This window comes from Hippocampus comes, unplaced genomic scaffold, assembly GCF_001891065.2.
Source record: "Hippocampus comes isolate QL1 unplaced genomic scaffold, H_comes_QL1_v1.1 scaffold527, whole genome shotgun sequence".
NCBI lineage: Eukaryota > Metazoa > Chordata > Actinopteri > Syngnathiformes > Syngnathidae > Hippocampus > Hippocampus comes.
Window position 1 is genome coordinate 173,566 of NW_017804903.1, and position 22,057 is coordinate 195,622.

The window sequence follows — 22,057 nt, forward strand, 5'->3', positions numbered from 1 at the left end:
GGGAGAACAACAGAAGTTTGCGAGTAGCTTTAAGTGCACTTGCACAGACGGCTAAACGTGCGAGGATGCACCTTAGCGACAAACGTCTGCTCATTCAAAACTACCGCATCGGGTTTATGTAAGGTCGTGGGTTTTTTTAAACTCGATTCAGGCCACGTCTAAAGGAATATTTGGTCAAATGTAGTATTTTAGCGGCGCCGTGTAGGTGTGTGTTAGCCAACTCACCTGTCTGCGCATTCGGCAAAATCTGCTGACGCACCAAAACTTTCACATCGATTCCCCCCGTCCCAACCCCCACCACCACCAAAAATCCAATTCTCATAACGACGATACGCTGGCGGTGAAATAATGTCCCACATTCGGCCAGGTGTCCTCCGTGAAAGGAGTCGAGCAAGTAAAAGGGAAAAGGCTGAAAAAAAAAAGTCCGTGTCCTATTTTGTCAATTTCAGACACACTCCAGACAGTCTCGGAGCGGCTACGTGCGCGTTCCCTTCCGCGCGTGCACGTCGAATGGCGCGGGAAGTCGAGACGGTCTTTGATTGAAAATGAGTCTGACCAATGGCGACGCGAGGCGCAGAGCATTGTCCAATCATGGGGCCCGATGTTAAAATTTTCCGCCCACTCAGACTCCGCGCTGTCTTGTCGACGCTCACGATGAGCTTGAATAAAACAAGCAAGAGATGTGGGTCACAGACTGGTGCAAATTCTCTCCAGGGAAGAAGGGTGAGCTAAACACGGCACCATATTCAGTTTGAAAATATTAGACATAGAAAACAATCCCGCCCCCCCCCGCCAAAAAAAAGCTTTTTTTCAATGACACAATACTATAACAATACTATACAAGGATATTCAGTAAGGAGATATTAGCCATTGCAAATTTTAGTCCTTTATATCGTAAGAATTTTAGATATTTCTTTTACTTGAAGGGGTTACTAGTTCAAACAATCATTTCACTATATTTTAAAATATTCTTTATTGTACAAAAAATACCATTTATCCAACATTTATTTTGCAAATCTTTAAAAAGCGATTCAGTTGTAAGGATATATTTCATTCATTAGTATTTTTTATGATTTTAAAAAAATATTCCTTATACTGTTTGTACATTGAAATAATAGTAAACAAACGTTTTCAAATTATTACATGTGTATGCATACTGTATAGACTTACTGAATGTAATGTGTGTGTGTATATATATATATATATATATATATATATATAAAGAGAAAAATATAAAAATCCGGGCACAAATTCCAAGGTCGGTTAACAACTGATTGTATTTAATGCTGTTTTTCCCCCATCTTCACAGGTCATTAATATGCAGTCTTTCCCAATCTGCTCGGCTGATCCCCTCCCTCATCTATCTTTGCAGATATTGACCTGGTTGGTGGCACAAAATAGCTCCTTCCTCACAGTGGGAACCCATAATGAGGCAATACAATGAGTTTCACTTCACTGCTCACCTCTCGTTGGTTGTCTCTCGTCGTCTTTGTTGACCTTTTTTCAGCCCAGGAGGAATTTCGAGGGGGGTTGGAATTCCACTGAAGTGGACAGCTAACGAATCAACTGATGGAAATGATGAATGACAGCGAATAAGGATGAATATGTGCCATTTCGAATTTCTGTGACTGGAATGAGCTGAAATATTATTTGATATCAACATTTGCATATATTCATGACCGCTTTCTACTGTACTGTCAATCTTGAACAAAATGTTGAATTAATGATTTAAGAAACACAGGACTTGATCCATCCATCGATACATTTTCTATATTTCCTGTCCTTCTACTGTGATATCTGTACTGTGATTGCACAAGTGTGCACACCCTTTTGTAACTAACAATAGGACTGTGTTCAGAATTAAATAGCCACAAAGTTTTTGTCCTAACACTGACTGTTATTTGGAATTGTTTGTAATTCGCAGAACCTTGAGTAGGGTTCCTGTTCGAGTTGAAGCCCCAAAGCACAATGCTGTGCGAGCTGTGTTTTGTTTGTACCCAGCATACGTTTTGGAAATATGGTGAAAAAATGGGAAGCTTGTTTCATTGGACTATAATTTCAAAGACAAATTCCTATACGGGGTGGGACATACAACGCTAATGGGAATTTGCCATAATATGTACATAATATGTATCCAAAAAATTGCAGCTTCTTCAATGTCCCTCCCCCCTGACAATAGGACTTTGTTCAGAATTAAATAGCCACAAAGACTAAAGGTTTTGTCCTAACACTGACTACTATTTGGAATTGTTTGTAATTCGCAGAACCTTGAGTAGGGTTCCTGTTCGAGTTGAAGCCCCAAAGCACAAAGCTGTGCGAGCTGTGTTTTGTTTGTACCCAGCATACGTTTTGGAGATATGGTGAAAAAAATGTTAAGCTTGTTTCATTGGACTATAATTTCAAAGACAAATTCCTATATGGGGTGGGACATACAACGCTAATGGGAATTTGCCATAATATGTACATAATATGTATCCAAAAAATTCCTGCAGCTTCTTCAATGTCCCCCCCTCCCCCCCATCTTTTCATCAATTTTAGAGCAATGTTCAGCTCTTGGTAATATCATTGTTGTGCTGTATTTTCTCCACTTGATGGTGACTTTTGTTACTGTGTATCATGGTGTAGTTAATAACTTGGAAATTGTTTTGGTGTTGTACTCTCCTGATTGTTATATTGTGTCCAAAGCCTGTTGATGTTGTGGAAGCTCTTACAGGGGTTGTGCTGTAAGATATGACTGAATAAAATGTCAGCAACAGCCTATAGAAGCGTTTAACTTCATTGACAGGTATTTTGAAAGGTGGCGACTCTTTTTAACACGAGTTTTGATGTGACTGGGTCATTCTGAACGCAATCATATCCCAAGTTATATGAGAGCAATAACTACATTATCTAGGTTGAATCTTTATATTTTCCCCGTTGAAAAGATTTTATTGAATAAAGTTTTAGAGGTTTGTCGTAATTATGGTGGGAACAATTTTCGAAAAGATTTATTTGCCTTCTGTCATCACCTCGTTTCATCACTGTCATCACTTTTGTGTTGTGTTTTCCCCACCTCGCCGAACGGGGTCGCTGTTGTTTCCTAACACGCAATGACTCGCCAGGAACCGAAGCACAAAGCGCTGCCATGTTGGTGCTTCGCTAGTTAGCAACTTAGCACAGCTGCAACGGGACCGAGCAGCCGCGCTTGTTGATTCCGTCGTTGCGCCACTCAGTCAAATCCTGGATTTCGCCTCATAGAAATGTCGAATTTATAAACATATTTCCAAATGTTAGCCCCAGTTGTGTAGTCACATTCCTCAAACGGAAAGCGCTCTTGCACAATGTCGGCCAATGACGAGGGTAAGCGGCTCTTTTCTTCCTGACGGGTGCTATGCTAACTTAGCCGAGTGGCTAATGTTAGCCGTGAGCTGTTTTTTTTAAATGTATTTTATCGGCTACATACATGAGCATACATTGATTTTTTTCTCGATAAAACAAATGGACAGGCTGTATTTGTTTTGACTCGGCTACAGGATGAGATATAGCTTCGGCAAGCGAACGTCGGTTTCTTATTTAGCATCGCTGAACATAGGGGTTCCGCGACCAGCCAAATTCGGCCGCAATAAAATAATACTGTGTCAGCGTTTGATAGGCAACTACTCCGCCGGCGTTGGTGTTACATTAACACACCGTGGCCTCTTAACTCGCTCCGGATCATAACAAACAGGGACTCAATTTGCACAGCCTGCTGTGGGATGTCAACCACTGTGTGTGTGTGTGTGTGTGTGTGTGTGTGTGTGTGTGTGTGTGTGTGTGTGTGTGCGCGTGTGTGGTGGTAATCGTGTATTTTTAAAGTTATTAGTTGCGATGGTGACACAGTATGATCTAAAATCCAAAGTTGCACAATACAAATGAAATACTTCAGCACAAGTCAAGGTAGAGTAATAAACCTTGTAGAGTTCCTGCATAAAAAAAAAAACAACAACCAAATTACAGTTTTGTGCTTTGGGATCCAGGGACATCTTGGTGCCAATTGACTGAAGTGAGTTGAGGAGCTTTAGGTTCTCCCTCGTGTCTTTTACATGCAATTACTGCATAGTATAGTCTAATAGCAGGTACTCACTGTTTAAGTGAGCATTTAGAATCAGAATCGCCTTTATTGTCATTGTATTTAAAGTTATTAGTTGCGATGGTGACACAGTATGATCTAAAATCCAAAGTTGCACAATACAAATGAAATACTTCAGCACAAGTCAAGGTAGAGTAATAAACCTTGTAGAGTTCCTGCATAAAAAAAAAAACAACAACCAAATTACAGTTTTGTGCTTTGGGATCCAGGGACATCTTGGTGCCAATTGACTGAAGTGAGTTGAGGAGCTTTAGGTTCTCCCTCGTGTCTTTTACATGCAATTACTGCATAGTATAGTCTAATAGCAGGTACTCACTGTTTAAGTGAGCATTTAGAATCAGAATCGCCTTTATTGTCATTGTATAGCATACAACGAAATTTAAATTGAGAGACAAACTTTGAATGGGGAATCTGCAGACACATTTTTGTTAAAAAAAAAAAAAAAGAAGAAGAACCATCCGTCCTCTGGTAAAGCAACAACTTGTCAGTTAAAGCTGAAATGAACTTCGTTTGCTATATTAAGAGGCACTCTAAATGTCGGAGGTCATGGAAACTGATGATAATTTGGTCCAATTGGTTGATTTTGGGCTGCCCGGTGATCGACTGGTTAGCGCGTTGGCCTCACAGTGCAGAGACCTTCCTGTGTGGAGTTTGTATGATCTCTCCGTGCCTGCGTGGGTTTTCTCCGGGTACCGCGGTTTCCTCCCACGTTCCGAAAACATGCGTGGCAGGTTACTGGAAAACACTAAATTGTCCCTAGGTGTGAGTGTGTGCCCTGCAATTGGCTAGCAACCAGTTCAGGGTGTGCCCCGCCTCCTGCCCGATGACCGCTTGGATAGGCTCCAGCAGGCCCCGCGACCCTTGCGAGGATAAGCGGATCCGAAAATGGATGGAAGGATGGATGGTTGATTTTATGTGAATTCTCATGACTGTGATGTCATGATTCCCGAGAGAGCGTGGATAATAATTTTTTGTGTGTGTGTGTGTGTGTGTGTGTGTGTGTGTGTGTGTGTGTGTAGGTTGTTTCTTTGATGAATATGACAAGCCTGGAACAGAGCGTTCACGAAGGAGGAGGGGCGAAGATAATGATTTAGAGAGGTAAGTTTCATAAAATAAAATTTTAAAAAAATCATCATATATTACGAGATTCTTGGTTCACGATGGCACCAACTTGCGATGTTTCAGCGTGACAAACATTGAATGAATTTGGTATGTAGATTGTTTTATATTTCTGTCTAGAATAGTTTGGATAGTTAGGACATTCCTACTGCATTCGCAACAGTTAGTGATCGACGCCGATGCGTTCTGACATGCACACAAACGTCAGATTATATCGCCGCTGTGGAAATGTAAATCAGTCGTAAACCAAGGTCCCCCTGTACTGTGGGTTCTGAGAAGGGGGGTAAAAATGTACATTCTGCCTCCAATGCATTTGTATTTTCTCCTTAAAAGCGACTTGGAGGACGATTTGTTTGAAGAATTTTCACCGTTGGGTAAGAAGGTAAGACCTCACGAAAATAACGTCACGGACGATGATGACACACTCAACATTTTCTTACTGCAGTTTTTTTCTTTCTCCGCCCCACCAAGAATCTTTCTGAAGATGACGAAGAGTTGAACGACGCGCTTCTTCAGAGTGACGAGGAGGAAGAACACGAGAGGTAAAGCAGTTCAGCACTATGTTAAATTATATTGCTTTCAATGTTACAATGTAACACTTGTACTGTATACAGTTTAAACCCTTCCAAAAAGGTTGGATCGCTGTACTGTGCTGAAAAAAAGATCTCAATTATGATATCCTTTAATTCGAATGTCATCACATTATCGTCCAATACAAAAATATCCCCGATGATTTTGTATGTTTTGCTCAAAGAAATTAAAATAAATTCAATGTGAGCAGACCTTTTCATCTCAATTTTTTTATATGATGCCACAATGCCGAATACATGCATGAAAACTATTATTTATATGTTACAGCTTTAGCCTGCAAGGGATCACGCAGGACTTCCCGGACGACACTTTCAACCCGGGTGCCAACTACTACGAGAATGTGGACACCGAGCCGGATTACCCACAGAACCAGGCTGACGAGTTATATACTGAGAACTACACTCGGGATGACGTGCCCGAAGACCAAGTGGATTACACTACAGACGAAGTGCTGGACATCCAAATCAATGAGCCCATCGACGGAGAATTTCAAGTGAGTGGAGAGAGTGCGTCCCATCTAAATTATTCAGCAGGTCTGTCATCCACGCAAACATGGAATTTTTCAATATCGGGCCGAAAAAAAGTGACGTAGGGGCAGCATGGGTTAGTGTCGGAGTGGTCGTTTCGGAACCCGGAGGTTGGTGCTTTGATCCCCAGCCACTGCAAGCATGTCGAAATATCCTTGAGCAAGATACTGATCACCCCCCGCAAGTTGCTCTCCTGATGCTGCGCCATCAATAGGTGAAGGGAGGTAACAGTGTGAAGCACTTTGCGTACACGAGGTAGAAAAGCGCTATACAAGTGACAGCCCATTTACCATTTTATGTCATTTTTTTCCCAATATTGGGCTGATAATTATCGGTCCAAAAAATATCGTACAGCCCTAATATTTTGCGAACATGGGATGAAGCTTTGAGAAGAGCCAAAGAAGAGCTCTTAAACAGAGATTTTAACCCCGGACCCTCTATACCAGGGGTCCCCAACCCCCGAGTTGCACAGAAAGAATAAATAACTTACATACAACAATTTACTTTTTATTTATTTTACAATCTGAAAGATGTTTTACTTTGAAAAATGACCGGATTTTCTGTTACATCCGTCTGCAGCACTGGTGTCAAAGGCAAGGCCTGGGGGCCAGATCTGGCCCGCCATATCGTTTTATGCGGCCCGCGAAAGCAAATCAAAAATGTCAAGTTCGATGATGCTTGGTAAAGTCCGAACCAAAATTTCAAATTGTCATATGTAATCCACAAAAACAGTCATTATTCTTGACTTCTGATTTTCAAACTAGTTATCCATCAATTTGTTGTGCGCTGTGTATGTAATATGTGGAGGTGATTAAACGTTGATATGGATTCCCAAAATTCATTACGGCCCACCAAGGGAAACCGCAACTAGAATTTGGCCCGCGACAAAAATGAATTTGACACCCCTGGTCAACAGTATGTCACTCTTGACACAGGTCAGGGCGCGCTTCTCGGTCACGTGATAGGTTACTGCTAAAATGAAACCCAGGAGCTAGCAAAATAATGACAAAAACAAACATCTTTGGGAAGGGGAAAAGCGCAGCCAGGAGACAGAAGAGGAGCCTACGACCTTCAAGAATAAGAAGGCTACATTAATAGACAGTATCAGTAGTCCTACTTAAAATACGGATTCATCTCATGGGGAGACTCCAACGCACCAAGCCCATGATATGCGGCGATGGTGAGTCGTATTTTTCATACACTTTTTTTATTTGCGGTGTATCTTATTTTGAAGGCATGTATCAACATTACCATAGCGACCAGAGAGTGTTGCGGCCAGATAGGACGTTCCTCGTGTCATGATTCGTGTTTATTATTATGTTTAGAAAATATCACAGTTTTCATGCAGGTCATATCATTTTATTTTGTTGTATTTATCCGCCACACCTTAAAGGCCGGTCCCTGAAAATATTGTCTGACATTAAATCGGTCCATGAAGCGAAAAAGGTTGGGGACCGCTGCTCTACACCATCATTACATTTTCTGTCACGGTTATCCTCATTTGGCGTGTTACATTTGTATAGTGTGATGTCATGTCGCTCTCCTCTTTAACGTTTAATCGAGGACTTTTAATTCCCGCTCCTGTGTGCCCGAGAGATATCGCTTCCCTTTGGGTGATTGAGAGTTAGAAATCTGTTCAGGTAAAAGGAGATGTAGGTCTAGGTCTGCATTATTTCCTCCCCCCAACTATCTCTTCCCGCCGCGAGGTAATTTCTCCATCACGCTGACAACGTTTACGCTGACGGCTTGTTTGGCGGGAGGCCGATTCACCGACCGAGTGCCATTGTGACCTTGGTATCTCTTGACGAGTAAGGAAAGGCTTTGTGCTGCCAGTCGCCGAGGTTAATGTGGGTGGGCGGCTGTTTGATGGGGGGCTTTTATCCGGATCTGATAACGCGTCATGCAGGTGAAAAGATTATTGACCTTCCCGAGGACACCCCTATACATGTCCCTGGTGATTGATGGTGAGCTTCTCTTTATTTGCTCCCTTCCCCGCTAAGAGGATGAAAGATAAGCGGCGATCCGTGCTCAAACGTCCGCCACGGTCCGTTTAACCAACATGCCATGCTGTTTGGCACTTTGTAGACTTGGACAAAACTATTGGGACACTTGGCCTTTCACACGGAGATGAAGTGAAAATGGCGGAAGATTTTTGGAGCTGTTCAACTGTGTCCCACTTGCTGGAGCTACATGGAAACGAGATCGCCATTCAGTGTTTACGTTATCTGCCAGCATCAACGCCGATTTAAATTATGTCATACCTCCACTGTCACTGAGCTTCCTGCCCTTGACATTTCTCGACAGCGCCATTCATTGTGCACTTTTCAGTTCGTTTCAAGGATTTAGCTCCTGTGTTATCTCTGGGGGCATCCTTGTCCCTCAATCTCATTTTAGCTAGTGTTTTTCTTTACTCTATGAAATTGTGCTGCTGTTTGGGAAGCTAATGAAGCAAGTCGCCATCGTGTGCGTGCGTGCGTGCGACCTTATCTTGCTTTTTTTTTTTTTTTTGAGGGTCTGTTTGAGCAGACACAATTTTAATTACGAGCAAGTCCTACGCCATTTGAATGGTGCTCATTGTGGCGCCCTTTTCAACGTGGGTTTGGAATGCTGAGGACACGTCGTGACTGGCAAATTTTTAAGTGCTCACAAATCATTTGTCATCTCGTGTTCGCGCGGCATCAAATTAGCCTCTTTTACACAGAGATGCTTCCAAATTGTTGCACGGGTTAATAGCACCTCCTGTCAGGTAGTGGGAGAACATTTAATTTTTCTGCCGTTGTTGTTGGTATCTATAGATGCCAAAGATACATTTGCCATTAAAAAAAAAAGCTATTTTCAGACCAAATAAGTGATTATCTTTTTTTCAGTTGTATTTATTTTCCTGAAAATACATGTGAAGTAAAAAAAAATCATAACTTCATCATTGGAATTTTCTTTTGTTTCATATTGTTCTATGCTGAACAGGATCCTCCTTTAGTTTCTCTTTATCATATATAGATTGCTCTGAGGTGTTTTTTTTTTTTTTTAAACCTTTTTTATTAATTTTTTTTTTTTTTTTAATCCCACTCCCTTGAAAGCTTTGGCCACATTTCTCTATATCATGTCCATCATTTACATCTCATTGACTTTCAAATGCTGTCAGGAATAGTAATGAAGCCATGCTCCCACTGTTATGCTAATTTGCTAACGGAAGAGGGTTCGGGTGGGGTTTTACACGGTGGGCCCCCCACCCCTCGAAAATCCTCTGTACAACATTTTGGTTGCCTCTCTGCAATTAGCTGCATTTTTTTTTTTTTTTTTGGGATGTGGACCAATGGAGAACGGAGACCTTTCCATTGCCACAAATTCACATCCGGGAAGAGGCAACAGTCACCATTTCAACACCTTTGTCTACAGGACAATGAATATCAAACCTATGAGGAGGGAGGAGGATTCGAGCAGGAAGTGGCCCCCGAGGAGGAGAATTTGGGGGATGAACAGGAGGAAGCGGCGGAAGTCTCTCAGGTCTTTCAAAAGCAAACGGTACAGTATATCAGAACACTACCATTAGCCTCAAAGTGATTATATGCCTCAATGAGAAGTTGTTGAATGTAGCAGCCAAGGCCTATCTGTTGATTGAAGAAAATGTGAAACCACATTGATTCCGTTGAACCAAAGAAAAATCATAAATGAGGCAGCACACCTGCGGTATTTATTTACCCCCTAGGTTGAAAATGAAGTCCTCCCTGAAGAATTACCAAAGGAGGAATCTGATGACGACGAGGAAGAAGATGGAGACTCTGGTCGTATCCGCTTCAAGTCGGAGAGAAAGGATGCCGTTATCGTGCGCTTGGCTGACGCGGGCAACAAGCGAAGGAACATCCCGGAAACACTCGGTAGGAAAAGTGTGCTTTTAATATTCCCTCAAATGTCACAAAAGGTTAATCAAAGGGTTTGATTTCTTCAGAACTGTCAGAGAAGGCCAAAAAGGATCTCGAACTTGAGCAACAAGAACGGCAGAAACGGCAAAATCGGTACGGTGGCCGAGGAGGAAGAGGAGGAGGCTACGCTGGGTTTGGACTGTCCAACATGAGAGGGGGCCACCGAGGAAGAATGAATGACCACAGCTTCCACCTGAGGGGCAACATGGGATTGCGGGTAAAACGAAACTACCCCCTCTTGAACTTTATTCATGTTGGCATACCCTGTTGTGAAGCGGACGAGTTCAGGTGAACAGTGGCTCAGTTTCGTGAGACAAGACCACCAGTTCAAAACAGGTCAATTTAAAGGGCAATCTAAAATGGAGCAAAAAGGGGTGATTAGGAATCTTTTGTATTTGGGGGGAGGGGGGGGTCCAGTGGTTAGCGCGTCGACCTCACAGTGCAGAGGTCATGAGTTCGATCCCGGCTCCGGCCTCCCTGTGTGGAGTTTGCATGTTCTCCCCGGGCCTGTGTGGGTTTTCTCCGGGTACTCCGGTTTCCTCTCACATTCCAAAAGCATGCATGGCAGGCTCATTGAACATTCTAAATTGTCCCTAGGCATGAGTGTGAGCGTGGATGGCCCTGCGATTGGGTGGCAACCGGTTCAGGGTGTCCCCCGCCTACTGCCCGAAGTCAGCTGGGATAGGCTCCAGCACCCCCCTGCGACCCTCGTGAGGATAAGCGGATCGGAAAATGGATGCATGTATTTTGGGGGCGGGGCAAAGCTTGCCACAGCCATGTTATTAAGACCCGTGAAAAATCGCCTAACGCCTCCTTTAAAGGTGGTATCATGACACCTGTGGTCGCAGAGCCAGACATTCACTGCTAAGCAACGTTACGACCACTTGCACAATACGAAGAAATATGAATCGTATCAAATATTCCTCCTGGACAAGTACTGCTTTGCTATGAATGTGTTTCGGAATAATAACAGATTTTGGTATTGTTCTTTCCTTCCGCATCTCTCTCTCTGAACATCAGCAGTCCTCTCGAATGCCTCTCCTTCATCTTCCCCATCAGCAACCGCAGCAGCACCACCACCACCACCAGTTTTTGTCCCGGCCGCGGGGACCCCACCCCTTCCCAGAGCACGGCCGGCCGCACGGACAGCAGCCCCTGCAGCCCCTCATCACGCCGCACATCACCCACCGCTCGCCGCCGCGGCAGCCCCAGATGGAGCCGCCGCCGCCGCCGCGACTGATGGGGTCCCCGCCGGCCGCTTTCGGCCATCCCCACAACCAACAGCAGCAGCACCACCACCACCACCACAATCAGCAGCCCCCACAACCCAAAAACATCCACATTAATCCCCATTTCAGAGGCTCAGGACCATCCTCTGTGCCAGGTTGGTGTCTCAAAGTGTAAAAATGGATGACATGTTTATACAGGAGTCAGAGAGTGCTGTAAAGATGATACATGACTACATTTACACTGCTTGAGCACGAGCAAACCAATTCCTCCTTATTATATCGAGTTGCCTCAGGCGCTCTGCAATATTTTGCATTGTAAATGGACCCCACTGGATCAGCAATATTTTTTTTTTCCTCCTCTCACCCCATCCAATTTGAAACCTTGGGGTAGGTTTTCCCCTCCTCACCGTCCGGACAAGGTACCTGGATTAGAATGTCATTTTGTCCCTGGGATGAATGACAAGTGAATACATTTCACTCCCTGCGACGGGTTTATTTGGCCTGTCTGTCCCAGTCCGTTTAACTCGAAACTAAGCATGTTTGTGTTTATTTTGCTTTGGTGATGAGGAAGTTGCTGATTCAGCTGTTTGCCTATCTCATGAATTCCTTAAATTGATTGAACTAATTTGATCTGAGATAATTTCTATTTATTTATGTATTTATTTATTTTTAAATAGCGCTCCAAGTACAAATAATGATTGTTCGTAACCCAAATCGTTTGCCTTTTTTTTAAAATGTCTTTCCTATCCTTAGAAACACCAGATTTTAATATAGCCTACCACTGCTCCCGAGAGCGTATTGTCACGCCACCACAATTGGTCAAGAATAGAACATCACAAAAGCAAACTCGGGTGTGCCGCGATCCGTCGTTACCTGAGCACGAAGCGACTGTGATGTCATTTTCAATTGACAGCAAGTGGCAAAATGGCGGCCTCAGGAGTTGGATAAAAATGAGTGTCTTTTTCTGCATCATTCATATTCCACAAATGCAATCTGTTTAGACTAGTGGGGGTGCGTACGTATTCTTGTAAGATCGTTTTTGACTTGACTTCCCTTTTCAACCGTGCAATGTAATTGTGCCGTTTTTGAAATTCCTTGTAATGATCTCCCTCCTCCTCCTCTGCCGACCGCCCCTCATTTTCATTTTCCCCTCCCCCATCCTTCTCTCTGTTGTGCACCCCACACCACACTTCCCTTTCATTGCAGTGCCCTTGATGCCTCCTGCTCCGAGCCAGCCTCGGCCTGCTGTGGGCCCTCAAAGGTTCCCTGTAAGTAGCAGCTGCTCCTCGCCCTCCCTTTTCGCAGCACTTTAGACGCCCCCCCCCCCACCCCCACCGCTACACACCAGCAACTGTTCTTGTGCAAAAGTAACATTACAGCAATTAGAGTGGTCCAAGCACTCCTCAAGCCAATTTGTCGACACCTATCCAAACCGCACAACTGGAAAGGCACGATAGCAGTTTGAAACGAGCGGAGGTTGTCGTTGCCGCGGCGACTGAGTTAGCGGCCCGTCATGGATGGGCCCGGGCTCAGACGGGCTACGTCAAGGCATAATGGAAGTCAGGTTTCCATCGCCAGTTCAAAATTCCCTTTCCAGACACGTCCCAAAGGCACGGAGAGTGGTATTTGAGTTAATGAAACATGGTGGTATTTTCACGGGGCTCAAGGGGGGTGGGTGGGCTTCTCGCCCTTTTGTAGCATGTATTTATTCGGAGGTGGAATTTCACGTCCGATATCTCGAGTCTTGCTGTTCGAAAGGAGGGCTTTATTTCACTCTCAAAGGATCGGACCAGAAATGCCTTGAAAGTCATTACTCTTAGGCGAGAGAACAGCTCGCCCACTTTTGCGACTGATCCCTTGGTATCAAGTGGCAGTGGCCATGACGTCCTTCCAGAAAGTGCCTTTTTATACCCATCCATACGGTGGTGACATCCGGTTTTCCACGCAGGCCAACACTTATCAAAAACATAAGTATGTTTTTCTTTTCCTCATGTCCAACCCGCCTGTAATCGTTCTTTTGCTTTTCAGCTCCCAACGCGGCCCATTTGTGCGGTATTGATAGCACAACAGCGGGGTGGGGGGCTGTTTATTTCTTTGGTCCCTCTAAATCTGCCGGTGGTACCTAAGCAAGGGTTTGGAAGCCTATGCAGAAAATCGGTTTGATGAAGAGCGCAGTGTCAATTCTCCGGCCGCCAATCGAATTTTGCCAGCGGTTGCCACGGACACCATTTGAAATGCACCGGGCTTATCAACCGGGGAACATCCCATTTACCAGTGGACGTGTGATTGGTCGTGATTATCATACATTATCATCCTATCAGACCCAATTGCGAGGGGCAAGGGTGGGGGGTTCGGGCTCTCGAGTTATTGAACGGAATTTTCATTAGCGTGCTTTTGAAATTTCTGCTGGATAATTATGGGCAGACAAATTAGACATTTGGCTCCTCTCGAACACCACCATACGCTGTATATAAATGATAAACATCACTACAGGCATGAATTTATAACAACAATCACGCAGGAAGTGTGCTTCTTGACTATCAATTAAAAAAAAAAAGCTTACAGTGTTTGACAATCACGGTTCGGCACGTGTTTTCGGCCCGGACCGTAAAAATGAAAGCCACCCATTTGGATGATTATTCCAAAACTATCTCTTACGTGACAGATTTTTTTCAAAAATTCCTTTTGTGTCTTGAAACAAAAGTGGGAGATTTTTTTTCAAAAATTCCTTTTGTGTCTTGAAACAAAGGACTTTTCTTCCCAACCATGCTTTCGTCTGACTAGCTTTGCGGGATCGTGGTGATTTACAAAGCCGAAAACTTTCCACGGGTATTAATGGAACTGCTTAAAAGGCAAAAAAAAAAAAAAACCCCAAAACGGTCAATCAGTGTCAATTAAATGAAGATAACATTTTCTAATATCAATATATTCCACAAATTTACAAAAACAAGTACAAGGAAGTTTTTCGTTCACTTGCTGGAAATGTTCATCCCCTTGTATTAGTTTTGACAGCTGAATGTGGTTAATTGACAGCCTGTATGGGAGCAGGACAATAAAACAGACACGACACGGTTCCTTAAACTAAATCCATGTTCACCGTTAGCGTTCTTTGGGATTTTGACCTCTCATTATGATTAGTCTTGGTTATCCCTTCGCTGGCGAGAGCTCAACATCACTCACGTATTGAACAGCCCCGTAGCCAGTTTATAGAGGATTAGAACTGAGAGGATGAGCCACGCTATTATATGGACGCCCGAGTCCTCATTGTGAAGATCTGTCTGTCTTGACCTTTTCAAACACTTGGACGGCGTTCCCGGAGTGTCCCCCCACCGCCGCCCCTCTTGTCTTAAAAGCCCCTTTGATGAACTTTTCCAAATTCTGGGGACTCGCGGCTCTCCTTCCAGCCTTCGAACGTCCTCCCCAAACACGGCCACGCGGCGGGCGAATGAAGATGGATTTAAGCCCTCCCCGATAGCATCTTAAGTCATTCCAAATGAGCTCGGAGGAGACAAGCATCCCCGTTTGTGCGAGTGCCACGTGTTGAATAGCAGGTTAATTTTTCAACAGGGATGAATGTTTGAAAAAGAACAATGGAGACGGTTATGAGAGGTAATTGAATTCCAATGAGGGGATTAGATGCTTGTTATCAGCTTTTTCCTTGGAAGATAGACGAGGAAAAGTATGCAACGGGCAGAAAGCTGAAATGCTTGAAACAATGATGAAGGCACTTATCCTCCCTTTGAAATCCTCCTGCCTTGTTAGCATCGACTTTAAAACGCTTTATCAAGGCCCAAGCAGCATTAATGCCGGTTGTACTGATTGGCACCCATGTTCAATTACAAAGGACCGCCTACCCCAAAACTCCTCGCACTTTCTTCTTCGACCCCGGGTGCGTTTATTTACTGCACAGGGGAGGAGATTAATCAAATAATATTAAATCATCCTTGTATATTACAATGTTTGCAGAAAATAATCATGTGCAAAAAAAATACTGTTCGGGACAAATGCCGAGAAACGGAGGCACTTCAAAAGGTCGCCAGAAAGTGAATTGTTCTGCCTGTCACTATACGTCGCTGACATAGATGAACAATTTGGATCATTTCCTGCCAATACCCCTGATCATCTCCGGCACATTAGTTTCTCATCGCCGCATTCAGCGAGGGGCCTCAATTAGCGGGAATACGGCATTTTGAGTTTGCGTGATCCTCACATGCGTTCCTATTGTTTTTTTTTTGTTTTTTTTTTTTTTTTTCCAAGGGACCGGGACACCCAACGCTATTTGAAAGCCCTACCCACTAACCGCATTCAGCGAGGGGCCTCAATTAGCGGGAATACGGCATTTTGAGTTTGCGTGATCCTCACATGCGTTCCTATTGTTTTTTTTTTGTTTTTTTTTTTTTTTTTCCAAGGGACCGGGAGACTTCCATCAGCACATGCCGAATAATTTTGGTCAGCCCCAGCGGCTGCCTCATCACATGGAGCCCTTCAGAAACCAACCGCACCAAGGCCCCCAGGATAGAGAGCCCCTCTTTATGGGAGGTGAGTCCCATGCCAAGCTCGCACAAAGGTTACAATGCTTCTCCTGGCAGAGTCAATATTATTCCACATTACCTCTGGCGGTTGTACCTACAGGGTGTGCCCCACGAGCAACGCTCATGTTAAATGCATGTTTGTCCATATGCTGCGCATTCATTTGAATGAGCTGTGGGGAAAACGGCATCAAACATATATTATCTCACGTTGCCGGTTTTAAACTGTAAATACTGTACAGTCGTTTGCGCTGTTTTACTTTTTCACCTCGATACCACATTCAGCCTCCGTCGCTGCCTGCACACAGGACACCCGCAGAGGGATTTACCGAAGGTTAAAAATTCTGACGTCAGTGTTTTGTATTTATGTATTTCTTTCTTGATTTTGCTTCTCACGCAGGCCCGGAACGCGCAGATCCGACAAGCTTTCCAGGGCAGCTCGTGTTTGATCACCCGGGCCCCAACCCGCTCATGAACACCAACCTGCATCAGCAGCAGCAAATGCCCGCCCAGGGCCACATGGGTTTCGGCCCACCAGGACCGGCCTTTGGCCAGCCGAGCCCACAGGGCGCACTAGGACTTTTCTCCATAGACCCGCCAAGACCCAGTCTTCCCCCTCCCCAAGGCCACCAGGGGCTGGTCGGCTTGAATCAACAAGGTCCTCCTCCCAACCAGACCAGGCCCTTCCTGAACCCTCGTCAGCCTTTCAATCAGCAGGGGGGCCTTTTCCCTCCTCCCCAAGCTCAATTTGGCATCCAGGTACGAGTGAAACTGCCTTTAATATTCAGTACGTGTTTATTTTTGTCATCTTGCTCTCCTCTGATCAGTTTGTCTGATCTTCAATCATTCTTGTTCCATTTTTCAACTAGTAAGTTTTTATTTATTTATTTTGGGGGGGGCGCTTTGCGCTTGAGTGATTGCTGACCACTCTATTCTTGAACAAACAACGCAATCAATGATATTCAGCGCAAGCAAAGCCAAACGACTCCAGTGTTCATGCCATGTGTTTGTCTGTTACCAGACATGGGCAAGAGCGCCCTCTAGTGATTCAATCCCACCCCAGTGTTTCCCAACAGTCAGGTCAGGGCACGCCAAGCCACCAAAATGTTTATATATACTGAAATAATGATCTCATTTTAATGTACTCAAGTTGACTTTGCGTGTGCATGTCGTGGCCGATTTACGTTGCGTGAATGGGAACAGGTGGATATACAGGTGATATATATATATTTTTTTTTTTTTAATGATTGAATTGTTCTCCTGTCACTGCACATTTCTGGCGTAGAAAGAGGAACAAAGATATTTATCAGTGGCAAACCTGATTGTGTCAAACAGTAGCACCATTTGGTGAATGGAGAAAAAGAAAGCATACGTTGAGAAATGGACTCTTCCGCTACTGCTTCAATAAATGCCGTTATTTTCTTTAGGGCTTGATACACGGGCCTCCTCAACCCCCAATTCAGGACTCCCTCCCCTCGCACCAGCCCATCCACCAACAGCACCATCAGCAGCAGCCCCCCCACTTGCTGCACCACGGACAGAATCTTTTCCAGCAACAGCTGCCGCATGGCAGTCCGAGGCAGTCAGGCCCCCGCCTCCAAAACCTACAACAGCACAACATGGCCAACAGGCAAAGGATGGTGAGGCACTCTTCGATGTCTACGTATTATAAATGTTATGTTTTTTTTTTGGGGTTTTTTTTGCGGCACCTTGAACATATTTCTTTGACCTAACTTAAACCCTTGTTGATGATGATTGTGAGAAATCATTCACATTATCTGCATCTTTACTTGTGTGATTATAATTAACGATAATCATCCATGTAAAAATATTCTGAGCAAATGTATTTCATAATCAAACTTTGCATTAATCACCCCTTTTACATGAATCGGCACCCAAATAAGTAACTGTCTCAGAATTTATTTATTTTTTGACACTGTATGCATAGTAACAACAAAGTATTTGCTGTAAACTGAGCATACATTTTTTTTTTCTCCCCACTCCGTCCCTGCAGAACACGCCTGCTCCCAAGCAAATCCACCCTCAGCGCAACAGCAACTTACGGGAGCTCCCCATAGCACCTGGCAATGCAAGCATCACCCCCCGCCCCGCCGCCTCACTTGGCGCCAACGTCAGGCCGGTTGTCAAGGCGACGCAGGGCGTGCGTCCCGTGCAGCCTGCTCATGTGGTGCCCGGAGGTGGCAGAGGGAGAGGCCAGGTCGCTACCAATGCCGCCCCACAGCCCATGGCTGCAGGCAGGACGGTGGTTCGCAACGAAATCCCGAGCAGCGCCGAACCGCAGGTCAGAATTTGAACACAAAGTACTGTGGTAGCCCCGAAACATAACACAATCCGACTTCCTACTTGTTCTAATTCCAAAAGAACTTTTCCCATCTTAAATATTTCATCCCCTATAATAATACTTTGAACCATAAAGTATAACCATATTAGCTTCTTCGGCTAGTAACCAAACATGAGTTGAAAACAAGGCCCAATACTCATCGCTGGTATCGGTACTCGCCAATCTCTACAAAAATGTAAAGATGTAAAGTTACTTGGGTTTTTTAATTATTATTATCAATCCTTAACTGCGGGCATTGTTTCATATTTTAATGTACCAAGTATAAAAAAATGTAACACTATCCCACAGGTGTCAAACTCAAGGCCCGCGGGCCAGATTTGGCCCGCCACATCATTTTATGCCGACCCCCGAAAGAAAATCATGGGTGCCAACTTGCATGATCCTTGCTTCAAAAAATGTACCGAAAGGTGAAATTGTGATGTGTAATCAATGAGATTTCGCCAATCATTTTGTTACCTATTAAAGTAAGAATGCGATAATGTGATGAAACACTTTTGTGGTTTCACTGTCATAACGGCCCTCCGAGGGAAGATTTAACTCAGTAGTGGCCCGTGACAAAAATTAATTTGACACCCCTACACTATACAATAACATGAAATGAAAGTAAATCTTACCTTTTGAAGGCTGCTGACAGACTCAATGGGCAGATAAAAGGAAGGGGGGAAAAAATACTGCCGTCTCGTGGTGTTTTTATAGGTACAGCGTAGTTAAAATAAAATTATTGACTTGGTCTTTTTTGTGTTGTACTAAGCAGCCAGATCCAAGTACCCTTTTGGACAGTATGATTTGTCATCAAGTTTCCCTCTTTTGGGATTCTTGTTTGGTGGCACCACAATAAATAAATAAACCGGAACTTACTGGTGGAGTTCATTCTTTAGATAAGGGGTGAGCGAAGATTCTGTGCTCAAGGGCCACATTCAACTTAAAATGGATTGATCCGCTAAATCGTTGATAGCTATTTTTAAAAAAATCACCTCAATGTTTATGATTTAAGATATTTTGTTTGTGGCTTGAACTTGGCAAGTTTCGTCCAATGTTGAGGCATATTTTCACACAAAATTGGACTGTAGAATTTTTTTCATTGTTCCTGTTCCTGAAGCGCTCGATGTACAAATTAATAAATGATCATGTGTAAGTCACAAGCCTCGTTGGCTCTTTCCACCGCTCGCATTAGTCAAGCATATTAGCGTGCTGGAAAGCAACCCCCATTTATTCAAAACCTAATCATGGTCGCTAATGGCAGCAGTCTCTTTACATTGGGGGGAACCGATCAATAGGATCGCTTGATCGTCTGGGGTTTGAACTCTGATTACATTTCAATGTCATGCCCTCTCCAGTCCTCAATTGTAATGGTTGCCCCTTTTGTGTTCCCTCCCCGCCGCAACACAGGACCCGGAAGAGGACGAGGAGACCCGGCAGTACCGTCTGAAGATCGAGGAGCAGAAGCGCCTCCGAGAAGAGATCCTGAGGAGGAAGGAGCTGAGGCGGCAGTTGCAGGCCGGCGTCAGGAAAAAAGAGCTACTGGACAGGATCAACACTTCGACACAAAGCCAACCCGTTGTACCTTCACCGCAACCCACGGCCCAGCAAAACCAGCAAGCGCCGCCCGCCCCGCAGCTTCTGCTGCTCCCGCCGCCACAACAACAGCCACTGGAACGACGGCAGCCTCTACAGCTGCAACAGCAGAGACAACGACCCCAGCAGCCATTCAATCAGTCGCCGGGTAATCCCAATGGCGTGGCTCAGGCGCAAACCCCACGCCCCAACGTCAAGTCACGCTTACAGATGGGAAAGGGAAATAGCCAGCAGCCACAGACTCTCAAGCCCGGTCCGGACCAGCAGTGGAGGCAGCCCCCACAAAGCCCTCTGCAGCAGCAGAGAAGGACAAGCGGGCTGCCGAACGTAAACAAACCCGGCGCTCCCAACCAGTTTGCTCAGATCCCCCGAAAAAACATTCCTGTGACTCCCGCGCTGGGGCCCGGCCAGCCCCAGGCTCAAGGACTTAAACCTGGGGCTAAAAGAACGGTGATGCAGTGGGCCAAGCTCGCTGACGGCGAAGGCCATCAGGTGCCGCAGAAAGTCAGAGTGGTCAAACTTTCCGGCGCGGTGAGCAAAGCGTTTCAATTCATTTCATCCCAAATGGGATACTTTTGGGGGAAACTTAACAAGCCCGCACAGAGACACGCGCGTGGTTGTGTAGAACTGCTCTGTCCTTGCATACTGCCCCTCCCATGTTTCAAAATTAGGTCAGCTGGAATACAGAAACGCCCTTGCAATACACAGGGGATAGGCCATGGCTCGAATTTTGTTTTGAGAGGCTAGAAGAGATTAATTGCATTTCCATTCATCTCAGTGTGGATGCGCGCGTGCTCGCCGTATGTGACTTTTTTCGTGAAAAGGTGAGGGTAGCTTCTTAAAAAAACACACACACACAAATGGGTAAATTAGCAAGCCGTATTTGGGTTGGAGTTCACGGTCAGTTTTCCCTTGAACAGTGAACATCCGTCGAGGAAAAGTAACGCCTCCTTTTTCGAATTAGCAAAACAAAATAGGTAGCAAGTGTAATTATCACACTTCATTCACACACCGCCATAAGTTAACTCAGCCCATCTGAGCTCTGTTGCTCGCAGAAACGGCAGTACCTCGTCTCGTTAGGTAATTCAGTGTGCTATCATGAACTTCACTTCATTAACTCATTCAGTACCAGCCAATTCTGGACCAAGTCTGAAAAGACGTTTAAAAACGTCTTTGGGAGTGAATGAGTTGTTTCATATTATGGAAGGGGAAAAAAAAGAACTATTCCCCCCCCACCAAATGCAACTCTTCATAAATAGACATTAACCCCAGAATGTAGATAGTTGCTACTAGCGGCGTGACTGAATAGCTCTTTTCCCCCCCCCATTTTTCTCTTCAAACACATACTAAGGGACCAAGTATTGAAGAAGTCCGTTTTCCTGGAATTCCTATCTTACCATGTCTGCCAAATATTGAGACCGGCAAAATGCCCTTAATTGTACTTTCTGTCTCTATTTCATCTCAGACCCATGGGCCTGATACGAGGACATCTGTGGTATCATTTTGGCAAAATTGACGTCTTCCTTCAGAAAGATTGGGGAGCTGATATTTAGGACACGGTGTCTTAACGAAGCCTCGCTACAGCGGGGCATCGAGAGAGTCGTGTGACATTTATTTGCAAACTTGGGCGACACCTCATCGCTGCTCTTAAAGGTTGACATCCTCCTATAAGGCCGACTTGTAAATGCTGAAGGGTGGGGTGGGGGGGGGGGGCTTACTGTGAAGTGACAGTAACCCCAATAAAGCCCACCGGCAGTCTTACTCGCCATTTTCTGCTCACTTGATAAGTCACTGCCGTGCGTTTAATTACCCACCAATCTTTATTGAAAAATCACAAAAGGGTGAGCATGTTAAACACTCATACTGATGTTTGGTGTAAGCCACCCTCGCCCCCCTGCTCCCGAAGAGGATCACGCTGGCTGCAGATAAAGATAACCGGGTGTCAGCGCCGTAATGGAAACCTGCGACGCGGCTATCAGACGCGCCGCATCTTTGAAGGGTGGGGATAACCACAGATGGAAACGGCGAAAAGATTCTCCCTTCCTCATTGTTCTGCTGTCATCAACCTGAGCTTGACAATGTTATCTGCATCCCCCC

The 22,057-nt window shown here is 44.8% G+C and overlaps 1 protein-coding gene across 2 annotated transcripts in view; it reads left to right on the forward strand.

Moving 5' to 3' along the window:
• Nucleotides 1–3,115: 3,115 nt before the first annotated feature.
• The window catches only part of rbm33a (RNA binding motif protein 33a), a 25,495-nt gene continuing 6,553 nt past the window's right edge, over nt 3,116–22,057 (forward strand). Inside the window, exons 1-15 of one of the 2 annotated variants that reach the window (XM_019883732.1) lie at nt 3,116–3,339; nt 5,128–5,206; nt 5,561–5,609; nt 5,699–5,769; nt 6,086–6,311; nt 9,742–9,867; nt 10,052–10,220; nt 10,292–10,482; nt 11,286–11,649; nt 12,701–12,762; nt 15,904–16,033; nt 16,424–16,782; nt 17,451–17,663; nt 18,038–18,325; nt 19,775–20,491. In XM_019883732.1, coding sequence (XP_019739291.1) covers nt 3,321–3,339; nt 5,128–5,206; nt 5,561–5,609; nt 5,699–5,769; nt 6,086–6,311; nt 9,742–9,867; nt 10,052–10,220; nt 10,292–10,482; nt 11,286–11,649; nt 12,701–12,762; nt 15,904–16,033; nt 16,424–16,782; nt 17,451–17,663; nt 18,038–18,325; nt 19,775–20,491 — 3,063 coding nt within the window. In that variant the 5' untranslated portion in view covers nt 3,116–3,320. The remainder of the gene's footprint in view (nt 3,340–5,127; nt 5,207–5,560; nt 5,610–5,698; nt 5,770–6,085; nt 6,312–9,741; nt 9,868–10,051; nt 10,221–10,291; nt 10,483–11,285; nt 11,650–12,700; nt 12,763–15,903; nt 16,034–16,423; nt 16,783–17,450; nt 17,664–18,037; nt 18,326–19,774; nt 20,492–22,057) is intronic. The other variant, XM_019883739.1, reaches the window with a different exon arrangement.